The 22,340-nt window shown below is 34.9% G+C and overlaps 1 protein-coding gene across 3 annotated transcripts in view; it reads left to right on the forward strand.

Annotated features, from left to right (window-relative positions):
- LOC132724948 (uncharacterized) overlaps window positions 1-21,694 on the forward strand; it is a 50,743-nt gene extending 29,049 nt beyond the window's left edge. For 2 of the 3 annotated variants that reach the window (XM_060709950.1, XM_060709934.1), the window contains exons 2-8: window positions 4,641-4,964; window positions 5,256-5,362; window positions 16,694-16,922; window positions 17,518-17,671; window positions 19,810-19,874; window positions 20,582-20,636; window positions 21,373-21,694. In XM_060709950.1, the coding sequence (XP_060565933.1) occupies window positions 4,641-4,964; window positions 5,256-5,362; window positions 16,694-16,922; window positions 17,518-17,671; window positions 19,810-19,874; window positions 20,582-20,613 (911 nt within the window). In that variant the 3' untranslated portion in view covers window positions 20,614-20,636; window positions 21,373-21,694. The other variant, XM_060709941.1, reaches the window with a different exon arrangement.
- The last annotated feature ends 646 nt before the right edge of the window (window positions 21,695-22,340 follow it).

The following is a 22,340-nucleotide window of genomic DNA, read 5'->3' on the forward strand; positions in this document are numbered from 1 at the left end:
TAAATAATATAGATTAAACTAGGAAAAACATTCTCTATAAAAAAGTATTAAAGAAACATGTAACATTTTTAATAAGAGAAAAAAAATCGCCTTTGTTAAGAAAGTCATCAGTACAGTTTTAGAAACCATGTAAAGTGATATACTGTTTGTAATTGCAAAGCATTTGAAAAGGAGAACCTGTCTGGGTCCATCCTCGTTTGCATTTGCTCTAGCGTGTTTCCAATATGGCTACCAAACTCCTTTGACGTGAGAGTACCTTGTCCTCTCTTGTCGTGTAGAGAAACTTCTGAAAAGAGTGTTTCACCAATCATGCTACTGAATGCTCTTTGCTTATATGTTTCTGTTGTTGTTAAGGCATACAGCAAGCACTTTGCATCGATACAAGCTATAATCCCTTCCCAGAGTTGTATAGGCCAACCTCTGACGTAATATGTTGCAGGTGGAAACTCGCTAAAGATTTTCTACTAAGAAGTTTGGTACGGAGAGACTAGCGAAGTTGAAATCTCTCTCGTGCACTTATTCCCGGCTTATCTTCAGCTTCCAACCAAGCCCTGATGTCATGACATAATGCTGCACTTTCTTCATTACCATTCTTTTTCATCTCATTTTCTACTTGTTTCGAAAAAATGTGTTTTTGCCATTGCATCTGACATAGGGTCGGTTACCTCTGAAACCATAATTGGTGTTAAAAGTGTCTTTTAAGATTTAGCAACTTTACACCAGGCTTCATTTGAGAGGCCATCTACGCTCCCATGACAACTTTTCCTTCTTGCCCTAGTTAGAAGATGTGTTGCATCTATACATCTGACTTCATACTGGTTTCGTTCAATGCTATATTCTGGATGATAAAACCATTCATATTTAGTATCATCTCCTGTAACTTGTGACATCAGCATTTGCCAACTATTGTTATTATCAGGCCATTCAAATTCGGCCGATATCACATTCAAATGTTCCTTCCGAAACTTCGTTATAACCCGAGTGGCTAGTTCTTTCAAAGACTTTACTTTATAGGTCTTGGAACGCTTTTGTTTGGCCATTGTCTTCAATGAGTCACCTGGAATTTCTAATGCTTGTGATATCTCACGTATTTTGACGCCTTTGGGATCAGACTCTTTCGTTCCTTTAACAAGTTTTTTTGTTTAAGATATCTTAAGATAATTCTTATCTCAGAATCAAGAAGAGCAACTAGAGAGTCTTGTGATTTAAAGTATTCTCTTAAATTGCCTCCCATTTACCTGATTTATTACAGGTGCCGGTCGTTTGCAATAAGCGCAAAATACCTTCTAAATCATTCAAATTAATTAGTTTCTGACTATTTACATGTATATCTGACAGACATTCCTGGTTCTTCAGATTTTTATCAAGTTCAATTACATTTTCCGAATTTTCCACTTGTTCATTAACAACATTTCCAACGCCCATTCTGTTTCGCTTACATTGGCAGAAAAAGCATCTTTTTCTATGCCTGATTCTACTTCAGTCATTGCCAACACATTGCATCAAGTTCCCACGATTCCTGAACTGTCTCAGGCATCACATCACCTAGTGTAACAGGTTTTTATACAAGATTTGCCTTTTCTTCATACGTAGGTTTTGGTAGATTCTTTGGCAGCTTTGGGAATCGTTTACCACCAGATGTAACAACAATCACATTCCTGGTTTTCTTTGTCACATAATCTTCAATCTTTTCTCTCTGCCACTTTATGTTGACGTTTTGTTAAGTACCAAAGCATCTCCCGTGGGTTAGATCCCCGGGAGATGCTTTGGTAGTTTAGCACGGAGGAAGGTAGTCTAGTACTGTTGTAACTCTTCAGGAACGATGGTTAGGAAACTACCCGCCTATATGACTGAAATACTGTTGGGAAAAGGCGAAAAATGAAACAAGTAATTTTTGTCACAATGTCTGTTTTACTTAATTTTTCAACAGATTTCCATATATCTTTGTGAGTTGGTGAACAGTAAGAGGAGTACCATTGATTGCTCGAGTCATCATGTTATGACACTGCCCATCAAATGACACACATGGTATATGAATCCCTTTCATATGTCACTCCGTATGTACGTATTCTGCGATGCGTCTCATTGTACGACCGTCAACCATGCTACAGGAGCTGCCCGAATTTTGTCAACTCAACTTTCCAGCTTTGATCTAAATCAGCTATAAAAAACACTACCGCTTCGGTCGCTTTCTTTCTTCGATTATTTATGTCCATCAGAAGAGTTTTCACATCTTTAATTGTAATTTTCTTTTGGGCACCGCTTGTGACAGTTGTATTTTCTTGAACGCCTACAGTACATGATGTAAATCTGCCTATGATTTGAATTGCTTTAATAGTTTTTGTTATCTCTTCCTTGAGGGCTTTTTGTTCGGGCGATTATTTTGTTGGACGTTTTGGTTTATCATTTGCGTAAAAAGCAATAGCTAATGCAAGAGCCTTTTTGAACAAATCAGCGTCTCTGTACACTTTGTAAACGAAGGTTTCGGCTTCTGTTCAGCTTACAAATAACAGATAGTCTGTGTTTAAAACTTCTGTTTCAGACAATGTATTGTCCCCACGGAGACTACAATCTGAAGAGACTACAAGAAAGCATTGTTGATCCATGTACTGCACTTGTACAAATCCTTCCTCACAAAAACAAAGACTGGCTTCAAGCACAGGCAAAACCTTGCGAAGTATTGTGGCAACCGCATTGACCTCATTACGAGAACAATGCTCAATAGCCAGTTTTGCTGTTTGTGATGGGTCTTTATCAGAAATATTACCGATGTGTTTGTCAAAATGATCCTTTTGTTTTCCTAATCCTTTGCCACCTATCGCAGAGTAAATTGTACTGCCGGTTATTCGCGCTTTTTTCTTGTTTCAAACCATGCATCTGATCTTTGAGGAAAAAGTCGGGTGTTATTTTTGTTTCCAATTTGATCTTTTATGCTGATATATTTGGGATGGTTTTCGAGATCAATCAAATTTGTTGTATTATACACTTCACCATTCACATATGCAATGCATTTGGTGATTTGTTTCGTTACTCTGACTGCTTTGTTCAAATAATTTAAATATTAAAAGAAATGCTATTATTGCGCTCACAGCAAATGCGTATTTTCCATTTTTCCAATCTAATGATTTAACGTTAACTGTATGCCTACCTCAATTTTACTGTATTAAGCGAACGTTCAGACCATCATTTAATTAGCCCATTGTACGATTTGGGTCACCTGATTATCCGCAGTGAAGATATGTGACTATTTGTTCTGCTATTTATAAACACCACGTGTCACGGATATATGACTTTTGTTCCCTTATCTATAATTGACACTGATGTGTCACAGATATAAAAATGTTATTTTGGCACGTTTGGCATGTTATTACGTTTTCTATTATTTACACGCGCGGGTCCTCTGATCCCCTTTCAGATTTCAATTTCGTTTAGTTCTGCCCATTGTTTTCTCGTTTAGGGCACACACATTCTTTTACTTGGGGACTATACGCCACTTTTCATGGAATGGCAGTAACGTGTCTCATTGAAGATTCTCTGATAACCGCCGTATGAACACATCTGCGGATGTTTCAAACATCCAAATTTTACCATTTCATATTAAATGTTGAATAATGTTTAAGCCGTTGCTAGTGGGCGTGGACAGTAGTTTGCACTTGAACAGACTCAATCAAACCGAGCCTGAAACATTATCTGTTTTGACGTTTTGTGTGTTCTTCTTGTGGGAATCTTTATTTTTCTCTATTCAACCCCCGTTGGGGGCAAGCCTTTGTTTCCATGAGCAAGAAATTAAATTCATTGCTTTGTACTGATTGGTTCCATAAACGGAGTTTTTTTTAAAAAAAGAGTATAGATTCCATCACAGTCGAACTTAAATAAATTCGTATAAACAGAACTATGATTGACACAAACATAACACAGGTTTTACACTTTTTGTTTCGTTGTCTTTTGACAATAGCATTAAAGATACATGTAAATATTTGTTTTAAAACGATATAAGATAACATAGCCTTGTCTTATGTTTTTTTCTTTTCGTATTTGTTAAAACACACTTAAAGCATATACCATAAACAACACATGGCTGTTACGGCAATAATGGATATTGTTAACCCGAGAACTTGTTATGCCATTCTCACCTTATTTATTTTATTATCTACCGCTATACCATAAAATTCAATTATATAAAAACACATATATAATCAAAAGAAACACGTGTAACCTGTAACAACATTGGTACAAATGGACTCTTAATGGTTACTTTAGCAGAAGTATTCAAGTGAAATTAATTTGTACTGTACTGAATACCAAGATTTGTATTAATTTTATGACCCCAGGATGATATAATAAATATTACCTCTGATGGTCATATTCGATCTGAACACGTTTAAGTTGGGGTGTATGGAAGTTTTATTTACAACACATACAGCATTACTTCATTGATCCATGTATATGATTTAGTTTAGTTCAAACAGCATATATACCTATCGTTTAAGACATTGAAAATTGCACAACAGTCATTTTCTGTTAAGTTTCATTATTTCATTTCTTGTGCACAAACCTCATACGTTTAGTTATTCTTAACTAATAATGATAAACTCTCAAAGCGTTTAAGTTGATTTGAATTTGTTTTCTTTTATTTTCAGGCGGAAATATTTCTATACAAAAACTCGGTAATCAGACTGGTGAGATGTCATATGAATGTGGTAGAAATGTTACCCTTACTTGTAACTTTAAGAAGAGAAGATTTGCCATTTCGTGGATGAATGCAATCGATGTTATACCAATTGTAAAATGTTCACAAAATAATTGTTTTTTAACCCCCGATTATGAAGGACAGTACAGATTTACATACGATAGACAGGGCATCTTCAATTTGACAGTTATACAGATAACCAAGGAAGACAACGGGAGAAAGTTGATTTGTTCAGACGGTACTGACAGCGATTCTGAAATTATAAAAGTTACAGGTTAGCATAATCAATATATTTAATGTGTGTCTAGTTTTCGTATGAATGTTCTGAAATGTGTAATGCACATAATAAACATTATATTCATTGTTGTGTCAGGAAGCATATATTACAATATGTTCTGTGGAATTAGCCCAATGTCTTTCTTTCTCTCATATATAGGGACAGGCTAAGCATACTTGTTAGCACTAAGAATATAACACAACATGATCAAACAATTATGTTCTTACATTATTATGGTATTTTTTCATAATTAATTAATTAATTAATTAATTTTTAATGCATTTACAGACTATCAGCCTCTTCTTTTTGAAGATACAATAAGTGGGACTGTAAGAGCGATATCGGGCTGTATATCTCAAGACACTGAGGTTTCTTTTAAATGGATAAAGATGTCAGTAAGTTCTCTATATCAATTTTAGTAACAATGGAAACAAAACTTCCTTCCTGAACTTCCATCGGCCCAAATATTGTTTACGTACTGTAAGGAACCGAAGCGCGTACAAATAACAATGTATTGTTTAACAACTTGGTGCATGAACATTTATTATTGCGTTTTGATCTTTATGACATATTTTTCGATTCAAATGTCTTTACTTTAAAAACGACTAGTAAAAGAGACGTATTAAATAATGCATCTGGTCCATCAGAATCGACCTGTTAAATGTTTGTAGAACAAGGACATCTAGAAGACAGTTCTTATTGCACCATAACCATAAAATCGTAAGAACTGAAACAATACAAAAAATCATAAAATGATCAAACAAACAATATCAAGTCTCAGTTCTGACACATTAAATCTTACATCATGTTACTTTCTAAATATAAACATCTCAAAATGATATACATGTAATCAGAAGCAAACTTCAATCAAAACAACAGTATTATACACAGTCAATAAGACATATCAAAACCGTCGACCAAGATGTTTTATCAGAATAGCGATCAAGATATTTCTTACAGTACGTATTTGGCATTATCAAATACCACAAGTATGACAAGCGCTTGGGGCAAATAACATAAAGTCCAACTAATTGTTCAACAAGAACCCGTTGATTCCACAACAGACAAAAAGTGGAGATGGTTGTTTTAGATCTTCGGAATGTCTGCCATTCGTTGCGTTTCTGCAGGCCGTTTTAGTTTGCCGCAAATGATATACTGACGGATAAAGTTCGAAACCATCTTGCTCCTCAAATGTCAGTCCGAAGTTGATGTAACGTTAAGCTTCTTCTTAAATGTTGTACTGCCAGGGGAACGTATGAGATAATAAGACTTGTGATGTGTTCAACCTTTGTTAGTATCACGAAATGTTTGACAAAGTCCCCTAAATCTGCTTCTTTCAGTCCCCCACCAAACCCAGAGTAAGCCGTCGACAAGAATGAGTCTAAAGGTGTAAAGCCTGTTACTTTGTGGCAAAGTATCTGATGAGCACATAATGATACATTCATTCTAAAACGCCTTTTGTTGTAGGGGTCACAGTAGCGCAAGTTTCGAGTACCTTTTCTCTTCCACTGATGGAGAATGAACAACCTTTACATTCTTTGCTAATCTCATGATTCTAGCTGTGACAGTCAACGGTTTGCCAATTTAATAAAAAAAGAAAAAAGAGAGAAAAGATAAGAAAAGGATTCCCTTGTGTGTACAGAGTTAGGGCAGCTTAAACAACAAAATCTCCAAGTTTTAGCCCAATTTCTAATTTCATGAACCTCCTTTCACCAAAGAAAAGTTGGACCCTTTAATCAAGAGGAACAGATGAGTTCCTGTGCTGTTAAGCCACAAGGTGCATGATCAGCTGAACGGCTACCGTATTCCAAATAGAACCATTTGAAAACGTAACTTGCTTCAATGATTATCTGCATACGATTGGCGAAAAAGATATGGAACCTTCTTGATTTGTTTTTAATATAGCCAATGACTGCCCATGAGTCGGACCAAAAAACCTCTCTGGCAAATGGAAGATCTAATTCTTCTTTTAAGAATAAACTTGTCTTGACAGAAAGTACAGCCGCTGTTATTTCAAGACGAGGTATGGTGGTGACCTTTAAAGGCGCAACCCTTGTCATTCCCATCAGAAATGCACAGTGGACTGATGTTTTTCTACGAATATTATATAGGTACAATGGCCATACCTGTTGCAGCTAGCATCTGAAAAAAGATGCAACTCAATACTAAAATGGCTCCCGGAAAATGTGGACTGATATACCATGGAATATTGACACAATTTAAATTCGTCAATTCCTCAAACCATCAATCCCATTCAGGCTTCCTGTCCTTTGAGAGTATGTCGTCCTAACCAACTCAGTTTGGCACAATTCTTGAAGTATATGCTTCAGTGTAAATACAAATGGCGAGAAAAACCAAAGTGGATCAAATATCAAAGCCACAATTAACAGCAAGTTGTGTCTAGAAGGTAGGGTATTTTAACAATTTTCTGAATGTTGAATACATTGTCAATAGTAGTCATTTTGACACCAAGCGCACTTTCAATTTGTAGAACCTCGAATGCCGAATCTAACTTTTTTACCTCTGTGGCTCGTTCAGAAAATGGAATTGAGTCAATGACGCCTTTTATTTGATATGAATATATTCAGACGAGGACCATCATTTGCAAAAAGCAGCTGCACATCCGGTATAAGTTATATAGCTTATTTTTCTATTTTTACACTGGTCAAACCATCATCTTCATATAAATTGCTCTGTGCAAAATATGATCCTTGCAAGTATATTTTCTCTTTAGACTTAGCTAGGTATTTAAGGCCATAGTTTGAACATACATGTAGCGATGCTGCACCAAAAAGGTGTACGTTCGTTCAGTATACTGATGTCTTTGTGCCAGTTTCATCATTTTCCCGCCACAAGGAACGCAAAAAGGCTCTGTAACTATACCTCTGCCACTCACCCATATTAGCTCTGTACTGCAATTAAAATACCAATTCCTCAATCCAAATCCTTATAAATAAAAAGAGCCCTCCGTTCACCAACGAAGAATTAATGAAATATTCTTTCGACGCCACACATTATCGCCACAGATTATCTTCTAAATCTATACAGATCACCTGCAGGACCATTCCTCAGATCTGGACCTGTACAGAGATGTTCATTCAGCGACGCACCGCCATACTTTGCAGAACATAAGAATACTTCACGCAGCTTATCCCGCTTTTAAAGCAGCATGCCTCCAGATTCATGCTATTTTTCATGAAAAATTTGAAAATGTATTTGAATGTGTAATATTGTGAAGTATCCAAAAGGAAGCAATTTACACATTATCCATGGCACTTTAAAACCGCGTTAATTACCAAAAATGGTCAAAATATGCATTAATAGCCTTTACTGCGTTAGTAACGAAGTAACGACATACTTGTAAATGCTGACAATTCACTCATCAATCGCAGAGAATATGTAAAATATTACTTGAATCTTGAAACTTTTTACTTTTCCTTACATCTTAGTACAGTTTTCTCAAGTTTGATTTGATTGAAACATTTTGACTCATTTGGAGGCATGTAGCTTTTAGAATGATATACCCCATGATGTTGGATATACAATACAATTTTGACCTTCCTGTGGCTTCAATCAGGGATCTTATATTTCCGATCCTTAAAGATCGTTCAGCACGACATTTTTGTTGCGCTTGTGGTATTTTAGTTCTATCTATTCGGCATCTTTCTTGTTGGGTGGTTCCAGTATTTCTCACTTGAATACTGTTGAATCACCCTTAGGATATGAGGCCTGCTTTTTAAAATTTGTCTGTTGACGTTATATCTGTGATATGCAGGCTTCATAACCTCAGATCCCCTTTCATAATTCCATTTTATTTAGTTCCGCCCATTATTTTCTCGTTTAGGGCACACGCATTTTTTTACTTGGGGACCATATACCGCTTTTCATGGAATGGCACTAACGTGTCACATAGAAGGTTCCATGATAACCGCCATATGAACACATCTGCGGATGTTTCAAAATTCTAAATTTTACCAGTTCATGTCTGCTTAAGCCAGTGCTAGGGGGCGTGGACAGTAGTTTGCACTTGACAGTACCGTTAATGAACAGGCTCAATCAAACTGAGCCTGCAACATTTTCAATTTTGCCGCGTTGGGCTTTCTTTAGGGATTCTTATTTCACTCTATTTTTCGATTATACTAACTATGCATCAAAAACTCTAAATTTGTACAAATAAATGGTTTGTTTTAGCAGGTAGGGGCATTTTGAAATGGTCATCTTCTCTCTTATGTTATTATACCCCCACCACAAAATGTGGGGGGGGGGGGCTATAATGGATTCGCTTTGTCGCGTCCGTCCGTCGGTCGGTCGGTCGGTTGGTCCGTCTGTCTCCATTTTCGTGTCCGCTCTATAAATCCTATACCAATTGAAGGATTTTCTTCAAACTTGGCTCAAATGTTCACCTCAACAAGGGGATGTGCAGAACCCATGTTGCCCATATGTTAGCTCAAGGTCAAGGTCACAATTGAGGTCAGATATCAAACAATGAAATATTAGACAGTATGTCGTGTCCGCTCTCTGTAACTCCTACACTAATTGAAGGATTTTCTTCAAACATGGCTCAAATGTTCACCTCAACAAGGGGATGTGCAGAACCCATGTTGCCCATGTGTCAGCTTAAGGTCAAGGTCACAATTGAAGGTCAAATATCAAACAATGAAATATTAGACAGTATGTCGTGTCCGCTCTGTAAGTCCTACACTAATTGAAAGATTTTCTTCAAACTTGGCTCAAAAGTTCACCTCCACAAAGGAATGTGCAGAACCCATGTTGCCCATGTGTCAGCTCAAGTTCAAGGTCACAATTGAAGGTCAAATATCAAACAATCAAATATTAGACAGTACGTCGTGTCCGTTCTGTAATTCCTACACAAATTGAAAGATTTTCTTCAATCTTGGCTCAAATGTTCACCTCAACAAGGTAATGTGCAGAACCCATGTTACCCTTTGGCCGGCTTAAGGTCAAGGTCACACTTGAAGGTCAAAAATTGACTTAGAAAATGTTCTTAAATTTTAACATGTATTTGAATATTTCTGAAACTAGAAAAAGGTATTTGCTTGAAACTTAAAATATATATGAAGTGGCACAATATAGGTATGCAGGTCAAGTTTCATAACAGGGTAAGAGCAATTAAAATATTGTATTTTAACAAAGTTATGCCCCTTTTTAAGTCTTCAAATTTACATTAATCAAATATTAGACAATATGTCGTGTCCGCTCTATAAATCCTATACTAATGGAAAAAAACAAGAATAAAGATCAACAAGGCATAGGCAACGTTCACAGGACGCGGCCTCCGACACACTAAAAAAACCTAGAGCGGACATAAGGGTGAAAGGAGTGGGACATGTAATGTGAAATAATATCAACTAAAACGGGCCCATAAGGGAATTAAAGGGATAAGGGCTGTAAGGGTGAAAAGGTGGGGGGGGTTAAAAATGGGTGAGGGGGGGATTGAGAAAATACTTACCGTCAACGACAATCCAACAAGACAGACATCACAAAACATGTAAACATCCAAAACAAGTAACAAAACAGACATGAAAAACACGTGAAGGAACACAGAGGGGTACCGCCTTGGAACGGTCAGTGGTAGTTAAACCACTGGGGAGTTTAAACCGGTTTTAGGCGCGCCAAACCTCACTCTTAGCCCCAATATGTTCCTGAATGACATGAAAGTGTAAATAAAAATAATCCCCGCCAAGTGAAATTCTAACAATGGTCATGGTTACATTAGACGAAATAAATAAAACACATACAAAATTATGTAAATATGTAGAAAAAGGTACAGCCTAATGACCATTACCAAAGTACTCGATGCCTTAAAGGAAGGCAGAGCAACAAGAAAATCACCTACAAGGGCCCGACGAAGCAAGACAGAAGACGAACATTAAGACAATTCAGTCCCAAAGGGCTTTAAGAACTGTCCATCATAGAGTCTCCCACTTAGTCCGTCAGATGTAATTAAAAGAGGAAAGCGTAGCGTCCAACTGTAAAAGGGTTGAACACCAAGCATGCGGTATGCCTTAAAATAATTGGGTCATAACCTCTTTTAATAAACCGTTTGATAATTTTAGTGAAGACAGCAGAAAAATTACGATGACCCATGATCGTACGAAGTTTGTAAACCACATCTCCATAGAAGTCAGGCTTGCTAATACCTAGTCGTAAAAGAGTTTTTAAATTACAATTAAATTTTAAAACTAAGTCTGAATTACGATGGTAAAACTTTGTAAAATATTTACGCAATTTATGATAGCGATAACCTTGTTTAAGAAGTGTGTTAGTAATAAATAAATTGCGCTCATTAAAATCATCAACACGACTGCACGCCCTGGCAAATCTAATTAATTGAGAAATATACACCCCGTAGATATAGCATGAGGTACATCTCCATCTAAATGTGGATAGTTAACAATATTAAAATCATTTTCTTCAAACTTTACTCAAATGTTCACCTCAACAAGGTTATGTGCAGAATCTATGTTACCTTTGTGCCGGCTAAAGGTCAAGGTCACACTTGAAGGTCAAAAATTGACTTAGAAAACGTTCTTAAATTTTTACATGTACTTGAAAATTTCTGAAACTAGCACAAGTATTTGCTTGAAACTTAAAAGATATATGAGGTGTCACAAATAAGATATGCAGGTCAAGTTTTATAACTCTGTATTTCATTTTGACAAAGTTATGCCCCTTTTAAGTCGTCTTTAAATTTACATACAATCATTACTAGACAATATATTATGTCCGCTCTATAAATTCTATACTAATGAAAGGATTTTCTTCAAACTTTACTCAAATGTTCACCCCAACTGGGCAATGTGCAGAACCCATCTTACCCTTGTGCCAGCTTAAGGTCAAGGCCACACTTTAAGGTCAAATATTGACTTAGAAAATATGTAGTACATTTGGAAAATGAAAGATTATCTGTAACTGTTTCGAACATGATTTGACAAGATATATTTATACTAATACCTGTACAAATAGTCTTTTTTTCACCAGAGATAATTTCTTTTTATGTATATGTATTTGTGCCACTAAATTTATTCTCTTAACCACCTTTCCAAGTTGTCTTCTGTCAAGTGGGGGTATGAATCGCATTCAGCGATAGTTCTAGTTGTTTCTCTTATGTATGTTTTTCCCGAATTGTTTAAGAAATTAAACAAAAGTGTTTTTTGATACATCCTTGAAGTCTGATACAAATACATTTATAATTTCCCTTGATATGCTAGGAGGGAGTTTCTTACTAGAGTCGCAGTGACATAATCCGCTAACAATACCAGATTTAATCAGAAGATCCGTATTTCCTTCAATAATCAAACCGAAGGTCGCTTGAACTGCGTATGGCTAGTCCTCCATACCTGTTATTGTCCGATTCTGTGCTTAAGGTTACGGGCAGTTATACCCAATAAGAAGTCAAATTACACATGACCGCAAATGTGGTATTTCGTTGACTATCTCTTTAAGATGTGGCCAAAGTTTTGCAGTTTCTCTTGTTGGCATATGCGAACGAATAACTGGAATAAATCCCCTTGTGTTCGCACAGATTGTAGTCACTATTCTGTTGACGTAATCCACGGACCATTAGTCCCGTTATCCTCTTACTTTCAATGACTCTTTGCTGTGAGGTAATTGTTGATAAACTTAGCTTGATGGGTTTTCTTTTAACTTGTTAGGCTGCTGACGTATCGTCATAGATAAAGATTATGTCGCTCTGAGTATCAAACAAGGCATATGTTAGAACCTCACATGAATGTTTATGAACCTTGGATATAAGCACAATATGTCTTTCAATTGATGCATTTCCCTTAACCTTGAATGACGTTGCGGCCTTCATAAAATCATTGCCGGCTTCACATGTTTCTTTGTTAGACCTTTCCTCATACACACACGTTGGATGGCAGCCGCCTTTACACACGCTACAGGTCAGCTTCTTCCGACATTCATGATTCCTTTGACCCTTTCCGAGGCAACCATAACTATTGCAATAATCCTAACTAAATGTCGACCGCCTCCGTGGTCGAGGGGTTAGAGTCGATGAGTTCTAATGCAGTTACCTTTCTGGCGTGGGTTCGATCCCCGGATGGTGCTTTGGTAGTTTAGCACGGAGGAAGGTAGTCTAGTACTGGTGTAACTCTCCAGAACAGATGGTTAGGAAACTTCCCGCCTATACAAATTAAATACTGTTGGAGAAAGGCGTAAAATGGAACAAACAAGCAAAACAAACAAACCTTACTAAATGATATTTACCTTTCAATCGTTAACGAGTTAAGGTTATTGCAGGCCTAAATGAAGTAACCCTTTCTATTACAATAGTCACATAGTCGTTGTATCAAATTAGCTTTCTTTCTATAAATAGATGATTTGTTCGCAGTGGTTGTAAAAGTGTTTGCAGACAGCATATGGCCTCTTCTTTCGATAGGCGTTGAGGATTGCATAATACTTTTGCTGCCCTGACTATTAAGTCTACAAATTGACTGAACTTTGGATAAAGTTTGGATCTCTCTGTTCCACCTTGTTGTAATAAATTCTGGTGGTTTGCTTAATATTTTAGATTCTTTGTACAATCATCAAGTAAGCTCAAATTATGAACATTAGGAGTGGCATCTCGGCAACGTTCAAGAAAGTCGGCCAGTTCCCTCAGGGCAAGTGGATTTATAGATGCAATTCTTGGTCATTTGTCGAGTTTGTCTCTGAATGCCTTTTGTATAACAAATGTATGTTCATAGCGTTCATTTAAAACCTTTCTTGCACAGTCATATCTGTGCAAATAATAAATGATGTCTCGTTTAGAGACTCCCTTTCTTACGATAACAGTCTCAAATGATGTTCGCCACTCTTAAAACTGAACTGAAGAGAATCGCCGGTGAATATCATAGGTTCTGTTACAGACAATCGAATCAGATTTAGGGATTCCGAGATAGCCTTTGCAAGCGCAGGTCTTATTAAATTTTTAGATGCATGAAATGTGTTACTGGAGCTCTGATTAAGATGTGGAGAAGCAAGTTCACCGTGTGGAATCTTTGACGAAAAAACCAGTTCACATAGTGCTCAAGTGTGGAGTACATTATATAAATTAGATAGAGCAAGCAAGTTTATCTGAAGAAACTGCACTGTAAAATACAGGAGGCAATTGAAAAGTTTCTCTCTTCACAGAAAGTCCAGTGTGCGATATTGTGAATAAATCCTTGTCTTGATCAGTTAAACTGTGTGACGTAATTTCCGGCACTGTGTTAAAGCAGGAGTTACAAACTGTTCTCGAGAAAATAGTGTGAGCATTTTCACTTTTCTTTATTTTATCGAAACAAGAAACGTCAAAATCTGATACACCAGATAAAAAGTTTATTCAATATGGTAATTATTTCACCACTTTTATTTCCACCTTTCTTTTGCAAACACTTGCATGCGCTTTCCAACGTCCATATTCACATTTAAATGTTTGCAAGTGAGCTGCAGCTCGTTCGTTCACGTATTCCTCCATGGCTTTAGTCCTTTGAAACTGTCGAGAAGATCTTCGTAGGTCACTGTCATCCAATTCAGCAGACGGTCACAGATATCATGTGGATTGAGTTCTTACTGTATCAAGAGAAGGACAACTAGGTCACGACTGATTTTATTAGGATGTATTGCAAATAACGTTTCACATTGATACGTGAGTACAGAAACAATAAAAAAAATCATAAATTGACTAGAAAAACAATATCAAATCTCAGTTCTAACAAATTAAACGATTTTGCAATTCTTACATGATGTTTTTTCCTAAATTTAAAACATTTGAAAATGATATAATCAGTATTAAGCTTCAATCAAAGTAAAGAATTATATGAATATGAATGTAGGCAAAACCAATGGAGGAGGAAGTCAAATAAAAAATATTGTTCATCTTTTATTTTACATATTTCGTTCAAAAAGGTGTCATTCGGTATTCATGCACAGCTTTCGTCTTCGATTGGATCACCTTGACGATAATTCTTATGCCATAAACTTGCTCGGAATACCGTCGATTATCAGAGTTATATAAATAATGGCGGCGTCCAACTAGAAATGAGATTGAAAATTTCACTGATAATGTTAAGAAATATTTATTTTAATTGTTTATTATTTAATGCCCTTTTAAATATAAATGTGTAGCCTAAAGCCGGGCAAGTCAAAGCCCGAGCTTTGAATACACAGCCAATAAAACATATCCATACATACAGGTCAGAAGCATCTTAGAAATTTGAATCGAGTTAACTTCTGCTAAACTTAATGTATTGGTAATATATGGCGTTATAGTAAATAAAGGAGATAAAACTTATCTACAGAAACATAACTTTTGACGTTGTAACATAATAATTACAACATTTACAATGAGCCATATATTATTTAAATGGAAAACATAATAATTATGCTCAAGTACTTGAGTTATATCTAGTTCTGTAATTTTCCACTCATTGATTGCATTGATGGTATAAGAGAAGAAGTCTGGGCAAAATATTTTAAAAAATGAATAAATGAAATATGGGATCATAACTTTTACAATAATAGAGAACTGAAAAAAGCCGGAGATATGCGCAACTAGACTTAGTGCTGATCATTCCAGTATAGTTTGGATAAACTTGTTTTTGAGGTGAAGACGGACAGACATACAGTCAAAGATACTGACGGATGAACAGACATACTTACGAAGTCGTGGTTACTTTATTTCATGTTTCAGCTACTGTGTTGCAGGCAACACAAAACATGAACAGGCGAACACGCCTTTAGTTAAGGGTCGTAACTCAGCCCAAACCATTCAACAAGAAAACCCGTGTAATATGCTCAAGTATCAGTAATGTAAAGTTTCATTCCTATTAAATTACTGATCAAAATCATTAAAAGGTCATAACTCTGACAAAAATCATTGAACTAAAAATCGCCGACGATTTTCATAAATAAACATGGTGTTGATTATTCCTGTAATGTTTGGATGAAATTGCACTAGTAGTTTCTTATGAGTAGCCAAACTAGTTTTGGAATGGACAGGCAGACTTACTGACTGACAGACAGACGACGGAGAAGTGATCCCTACATGTCGCTATAGACCACGTTTGTAAGATTTCACATTTTAAGAGATTAGAGTTTGGATGCAAAGCGACATGTATATGTTTTATACAATTTGTTGTAGGGTTAATATATATCAAAGGAAGTTCAAAGAAATAACCCTGTCTTGTAAATATTGTCATCAGAACATCCGTCTGTCCGGTGGTTGTCATTTAAGGTCCGCTATGTATCTAATATACAGACTGAAATAAATTTCATTACCATTACATTAATTGTACTTTATAATACACTGACCCTGCTCAAATGTCTAGACGTTATAAACCTTCACAACACTGTTAAAAGGTTACCTTATTACTTGAACTTTTATCGGGATGAAAAGTGTCCTTCTTCAGCGAAGCTGTCCTTAATGACTGTCAAACAAGTAAGTATTTATAATTAAGATTATAAAGAGTAAAATAGTAATAGTAAGACTTAAAAGTGTGTTGAATCACCACACTAAATATCGTATAGAATGACTTAATGCTAAAAGCTCACCTTCTCACTCATCGAAATGCACAAATTCATCTCCTCTCACCGATTTATATACGATCATAAATGAAAAAATAAGAATGGTCGAAATAGTGATATGTTTTTATATGTGATCATGATTTCTGTCAAGTGAGTTAAATACAAAAAGTAAAGGTTATTTGTTACACATTATGTAGGTTAGTAGTGGCATTGAGGAGGAAAAAACACCAACAATTCATGCCAATTATACAAGAAGGTGTTCGAATGATTCTGATTGCGGGTATGATCAACAAGTACAGTATACAGAGATCATTTCTGCTAAATCTAGTGACAATGGGAACTATTTTTTGAAAATTTTAGCGGTATATGGGAATGAAAGCAAAGAGTCATACAGTACAGCTTACAAGTACATTTTTGAAGACCATGGTAGAACTTATTTTACTCATAATTTGTTACTCAAAAGCTGCTCATTTACTTAATAAAATGCTAAATTTCGAAACTCTCTTATTACTGTATTTTAATGTGAGAGGGCATAATCATGATCAACAGTTCAATGCATTTTTATATTATCATTGTAATTGAAGCCTTACTTCTATATCAGTACAATAGACAACTATACATGTAAATAGGGATTTCAGAATCGATATCTAATTTGGTTTAGAAATGTCTGTATATCAAATGCGCTTATTTTCTTAGCTTTTTATCGCATGTCTTGTTATATGCGCTTTTCGTATGACTTAAATAAATTCTAGGACTCTGAATATACTACTATTTTAGGAAGATTTTGTCTGCTTTACAGAAGGGTTGCTGTTTTATCTGATATCTAGTCATTCTCCTGAGGTAACTTAAGGAGCAGCGTTGGTGTTTGTCACCTCTATAGCCAAAATTGCTTTATTATGTCTGTCCTCATGGTTTTTTAAGCCTACGGAATTTTCACTAATTAACTTGTCTTGCCTATAATAAATCTTAACATGGACGTGTCCTTCCAATATAAGATACATTTAATAAGTTTCATTTGCAGATAATGAACGGATCGACATTGCACCAGTAATTGGACAAGTTGCTGTTGTTGTTGGTGTTGTTGGTGTTGTTGGTGTTATTCTTGGATTTATTCTTCTGGTTGCTAGATATTTTGTGCTGAAACGTCGGAAACAACGAGAAAAAGAGAATGTCAGGTGAGTTTATAAGCTTAAAATTTAATTTTTTAATTATGATAAACTAGAAAATGCAATTCAAGCCATTCAATTTTAATTGATTAAAATTGGTTTAGCAATATTAAAGAAACATTACATTAAGGATCTCACAGCATTAAAGTGACCGATCAGGCAGTCAGGAAACATTTAATGAACCAAAGGCAAAATAATTGATATCGGTTAAAATTTTTAACAGTATTGTTGTAAATCTCATTAAACTTTGTTTATAAGTTATGATTTTAAAAGGAAAACCCCGCGGTAACACTAAAGTTCGTATACGAATTTAACATGCAAATGAAGACTAGAATAACTAGCTCGTGTATGCGCTTCGTCATAGTGGTAAACTCGAGTATCACAGCAAATATGAGATATTGTTGTGCAAACAACTTTTTATTGTTTTAGGTTCGCGGTGCATCAGCCCTGTCGTTAAACTCATAAAAAAGATTGAATTTGTATGAAAACATCCGTAATATAATGCGGAAATATACTGTTAAATTCGGACTGCTAAGAAATTGCAGAAATTTTGGCTTATAAAACTCATTTTGGTTGTCTGGACACCAAATTAAGAACGGGAGTCGATATGAAACACATTCAATTAATGAAATGTAGCTATTTCTTTTTATGAAATTTATTTAATGCAACATAAGGATAAACTTGAAAATCGTGACGATTTTTTAAAAATCTTTTTAATTTCCTTTCAATGAATAAGTTTAATACATGTAATATACATGTATACTGGTGCAAAACTTGTATGGAATTCTTTATTTGGTTTCCTTGTCATATCTATAATAAAAGGATTTTATATGGATAAAAATATCTCACATAGATGAGTAATAATCGGGCACTCTTTTTTATATATTGACTGTGATTTAATGCTAATATAGCAGTTGCAACACAATTGTAAACGGATATTCAGTTGTGACGTGATGCATTTGAATTAAAGGCACAGCATGCCACAGAAACCAATTTCTTACCCTCCTTTTAAAAGAGCAAACATGAGTTTTATAATGTTTAGGTAATGATTTTAGAGCATTTTAAAGTTTTTTAATCTCATGAATTAAATAGCACGAAAGTGAAATAATGTGCGTAAAAGTAACAAATGTAACAAAGTATTATTTTGATTTCCATACAAATAACTAAAAGTTTATCTCATGAATTAAATAGCACTGAAAGTGAAATTATGTGCGTAAAAGTATCAAATGTAACAAAGTTTTATTTTGATTTCCATACAAATTACTAAAACACTTTAGCTATTTTTATTGCCAAAAGGCAAAGAAGCAAAAGATGGTTCAAATTATTGGCCAATAGGGATTTCCTGGAAATTATAACAGGATAACAAAGTTAACATAACAAGATTTTGAGAAATCAAAATAAAAGAAACTCTGCGGTATCGTGGGCCTTCAAATGTGACAAAAGATGTATCATCCGAGCTAATAAGACCCTGACACAATATTTCAATATGATGAAGATGTGTTTTTTTTCTGATATATTTTAACATTCGTTAAGGATGTATATCCTCCTTACATCATATGTTATGGCTACAGTACTACATTTGTATTTGTTTTATTTAAACCTGGTTGATCCAGAAGAGCCATAATATTTCAAGAAAAAGAAGACTTAAAGAAAAGTATAATATTCAAGATTCAAGCAATAATTTACATTAACGTGGATTTTGCCGTTTGCAATATGTAAACTACTTTCTTTGTACACTTCACAATAAACGCTTTACTTTTAAATACATTTTTAAATTGTTTATGGAAATTGACATGAATCTGGGGACATGCTACGTTAATAGTATATAAATGACACATAAGTTTGTGAGTAACAGTAAAAATATCATCCCAAGAAAAAAACTGTTACCGAGGCGTTAGCCATACAAAAATGGTGAGGGTAAGAATACAAAAATTGTATCGCATGGTACACTTAAATTAACAGTAAGAATAACTGCCATTGGTTTATGGGAAAGTAGCATTACAAAAATAGTGAGGTGTTATAATGGTACTTATTAGCAGAACTAGTTTTGATCTCTGGGAACTTAAACAAATAAATCAATGATAATAAAACGGTCTCTTTACGTCTGATCATTATGAATTTTACTTCGCTAAAATATACATTTTCAGGCAAATGAATACTAAAGAAAACACACAAAATATGTTGTTAAAAAGAAGAGATACTCAACCAAACCGTAAGTATTTCAATGCACATATACTCATTGCCAATTAAAAAACAGTAGGTGCTAAACTGTTGCCCTGCAACAGAAAGATGTCTTGCCCTTTCGTATTTTAATACATTCAAGTAAATTGGTCTAAAATGGAAGGTTTGTAATAATATAAAACATAATGTGAATGGTGTTTAGTATTGAATGAAATATTGATGATGGTTGTATGTGTGATGAACATGATCCGAGTTTTACATAGATATACATGTACATAATATATTGTCCTATAGAAAAATATTATTTCTCGTCATATATCGTTTCATACTTAATATCACTTAGAACTTTTTTGTCTCAAAAAATATTTATAAGATTTTTCAAATTATACATTTCTATTACTTTTATCAATATTTGAAACATTTATGGAAAATGTTTCTATTGTAGACCAGCTCGCTTTAAATTGTAAGTTTATTTGAAAACAACCACTTTAATACATGTAATACGGCAGACTAATGTTACACATCGTAAATATATATTGTTTTTTTTATCATAGGGTATTTTAACATTGTAATCAAATAAAACAGACTTGTCCAAAGCATGTGTGCTATTGTTACATATTATGATTACCAATACCAGCATTTACCGTTAAAGACTATGAACATTAAATAAATGATAATTATAACATGGTCTCTTACATAATATGAATTGTAAAATCCTCAATATATCTTTTTTTAAAGACTGCTTGAAGAACAAGGCAATTTACGAATAGGAAGGCGAAACCACCACCCATCCGTAAGTTGTTCATTGATGCTATAATTGTCCCACCTTCTTCCTTACCAATACTTAAAAAACGTGTGCTAAACTGCTTCCCAGCAAATGATGTCTTATTCTTTTCTTGTTCTTTTTGTCTCCTTAATACATCAAACTGTTAGTTTATTTAAAACCGATCACATCGGTTAAAAAAAAGAATTATTGCACAAATTATTATAAAAACGCTTGTTTTGACCGTCACATCAATTTTCTTTCTTCTACGAATTTGTAAGAACATTCTCTACATTTTTTAACAAAAAAAAAGCAGAGTTTACTATCGATGAGGACGAATGCATTTCATATGTGCTCTTTAAGGATGAACATATTTTTATATTAATTGTCATAAGAATATCATTTTACAACGCATTATATGTTGACCTCATTTTTCATCAGTAATAAGCCACCGAATTGCAATTGATTTAATATAATTCTAAACTTTCAGGAATAAAGACAAACCACCACCCAATGAAGAAGACATTGAACGTATAAAAATATTAAAAAATCGTCGTCGTTTTCAAAGCATTTCTTTAATAATTTCAATGTTAAATGATAACAAGACAAGGATAACAAATATCTCAGATCGATATCATTAGTATTTCATTTACTAATAAAAAGAATACAGTTAAAGAAAAAGAAACAATATCACTTAAAATTTGCCCCGAAGCTTGTCCTTGTGTGACTTCAAATCATGTACTGGTTATTTCAATTTGCTTTTCAGAAATGAGCAGACATTGTGAAATTATTTCAGTGGTATTTTTCAAGATATCATCACTTGTATTTCACACCGTATTACCGGCGCCAGTGATGACAGATTCATGGTGGTGGTGTTTGAAGTTTGTGGTACCGTTTATTGACCGAATCGTTCCTGAGCATGTAGTAATGCAGTTTACCACAAGTAGTTGCTTTTACTTTCGCAAGGAACGTATATATTTTGTTCATGATAGAGCAGAAGTACAGTGCGGATAATCAAAGAAAGGATTTTATGATCAATCACAATTAAATTGTACTTGCGTGATATAAATAAACCAATCAAATTTATAGCCTATCTGTTGTAATAAGTATGCAAAAAATTGTCATGTGAGTCAAACCCAATCATCACTGAACAAGTGTATTCAAGATCACTCAAAAGTTCCAGTGCGGCTGAAAGTTTGGTCATAAGCTGAATATTCGTGTCTTTTCGTCTTTGAAATATCCAAAGTCAAATGGATCAAGTGGAGGAATTATAGCTTTTAATAATAACAGCCATACACATAACTGATATCTACGAGAATTGATCAAAACGTTATCAGTCCGATGTACTTGCGGTAGTCAGAGAACCCAACTAATGCTCGCACTTTTCAAAATAATCGCTCTCTACATAAATGCACTTTCCCACCTGTGCTCCAACTTGTTTAACCCTTCAAAATAGAATACTATATTTTGGTCCTCAAAGAACTCATTGACCACCTCCATGACACCTTCATTTCATCCAAAACGTCTACAACGAAGCTTGGTTCTCAGTTTCGGAAACAGGTAGAGGTCAAAGGGGCCAAGTCCGGAGAATATGGGGAAAGGGAAGATTTTCAAAGCCGCAATCAGTTGCAGCAGCAATCGCAACTTGGGATGTTTAAGCCTGGCGCATTGTCGTGCAGGAACAGAACGCCTTGAGTCAGTTTGCCCCTCCCTTTAAGCGTGATTTCTTGACGC

The sequence above is a fragment of the Ruditapes philippinarum genome, unplaced genomic scaffold (assembly GCF_026571515.1).
Source record: "Ruditapes philippinarum isolate M1 unplaced genomic scaffold, ASM2657151v2 ctg5474_1_1_1_1, whole genome shotgun sequence".
NCBI lineage: Eukaryota > Metazoa > Mollusca > Bivalvia > Venerida > Veneridae > Ruditapes > Ruditapes philippinarum.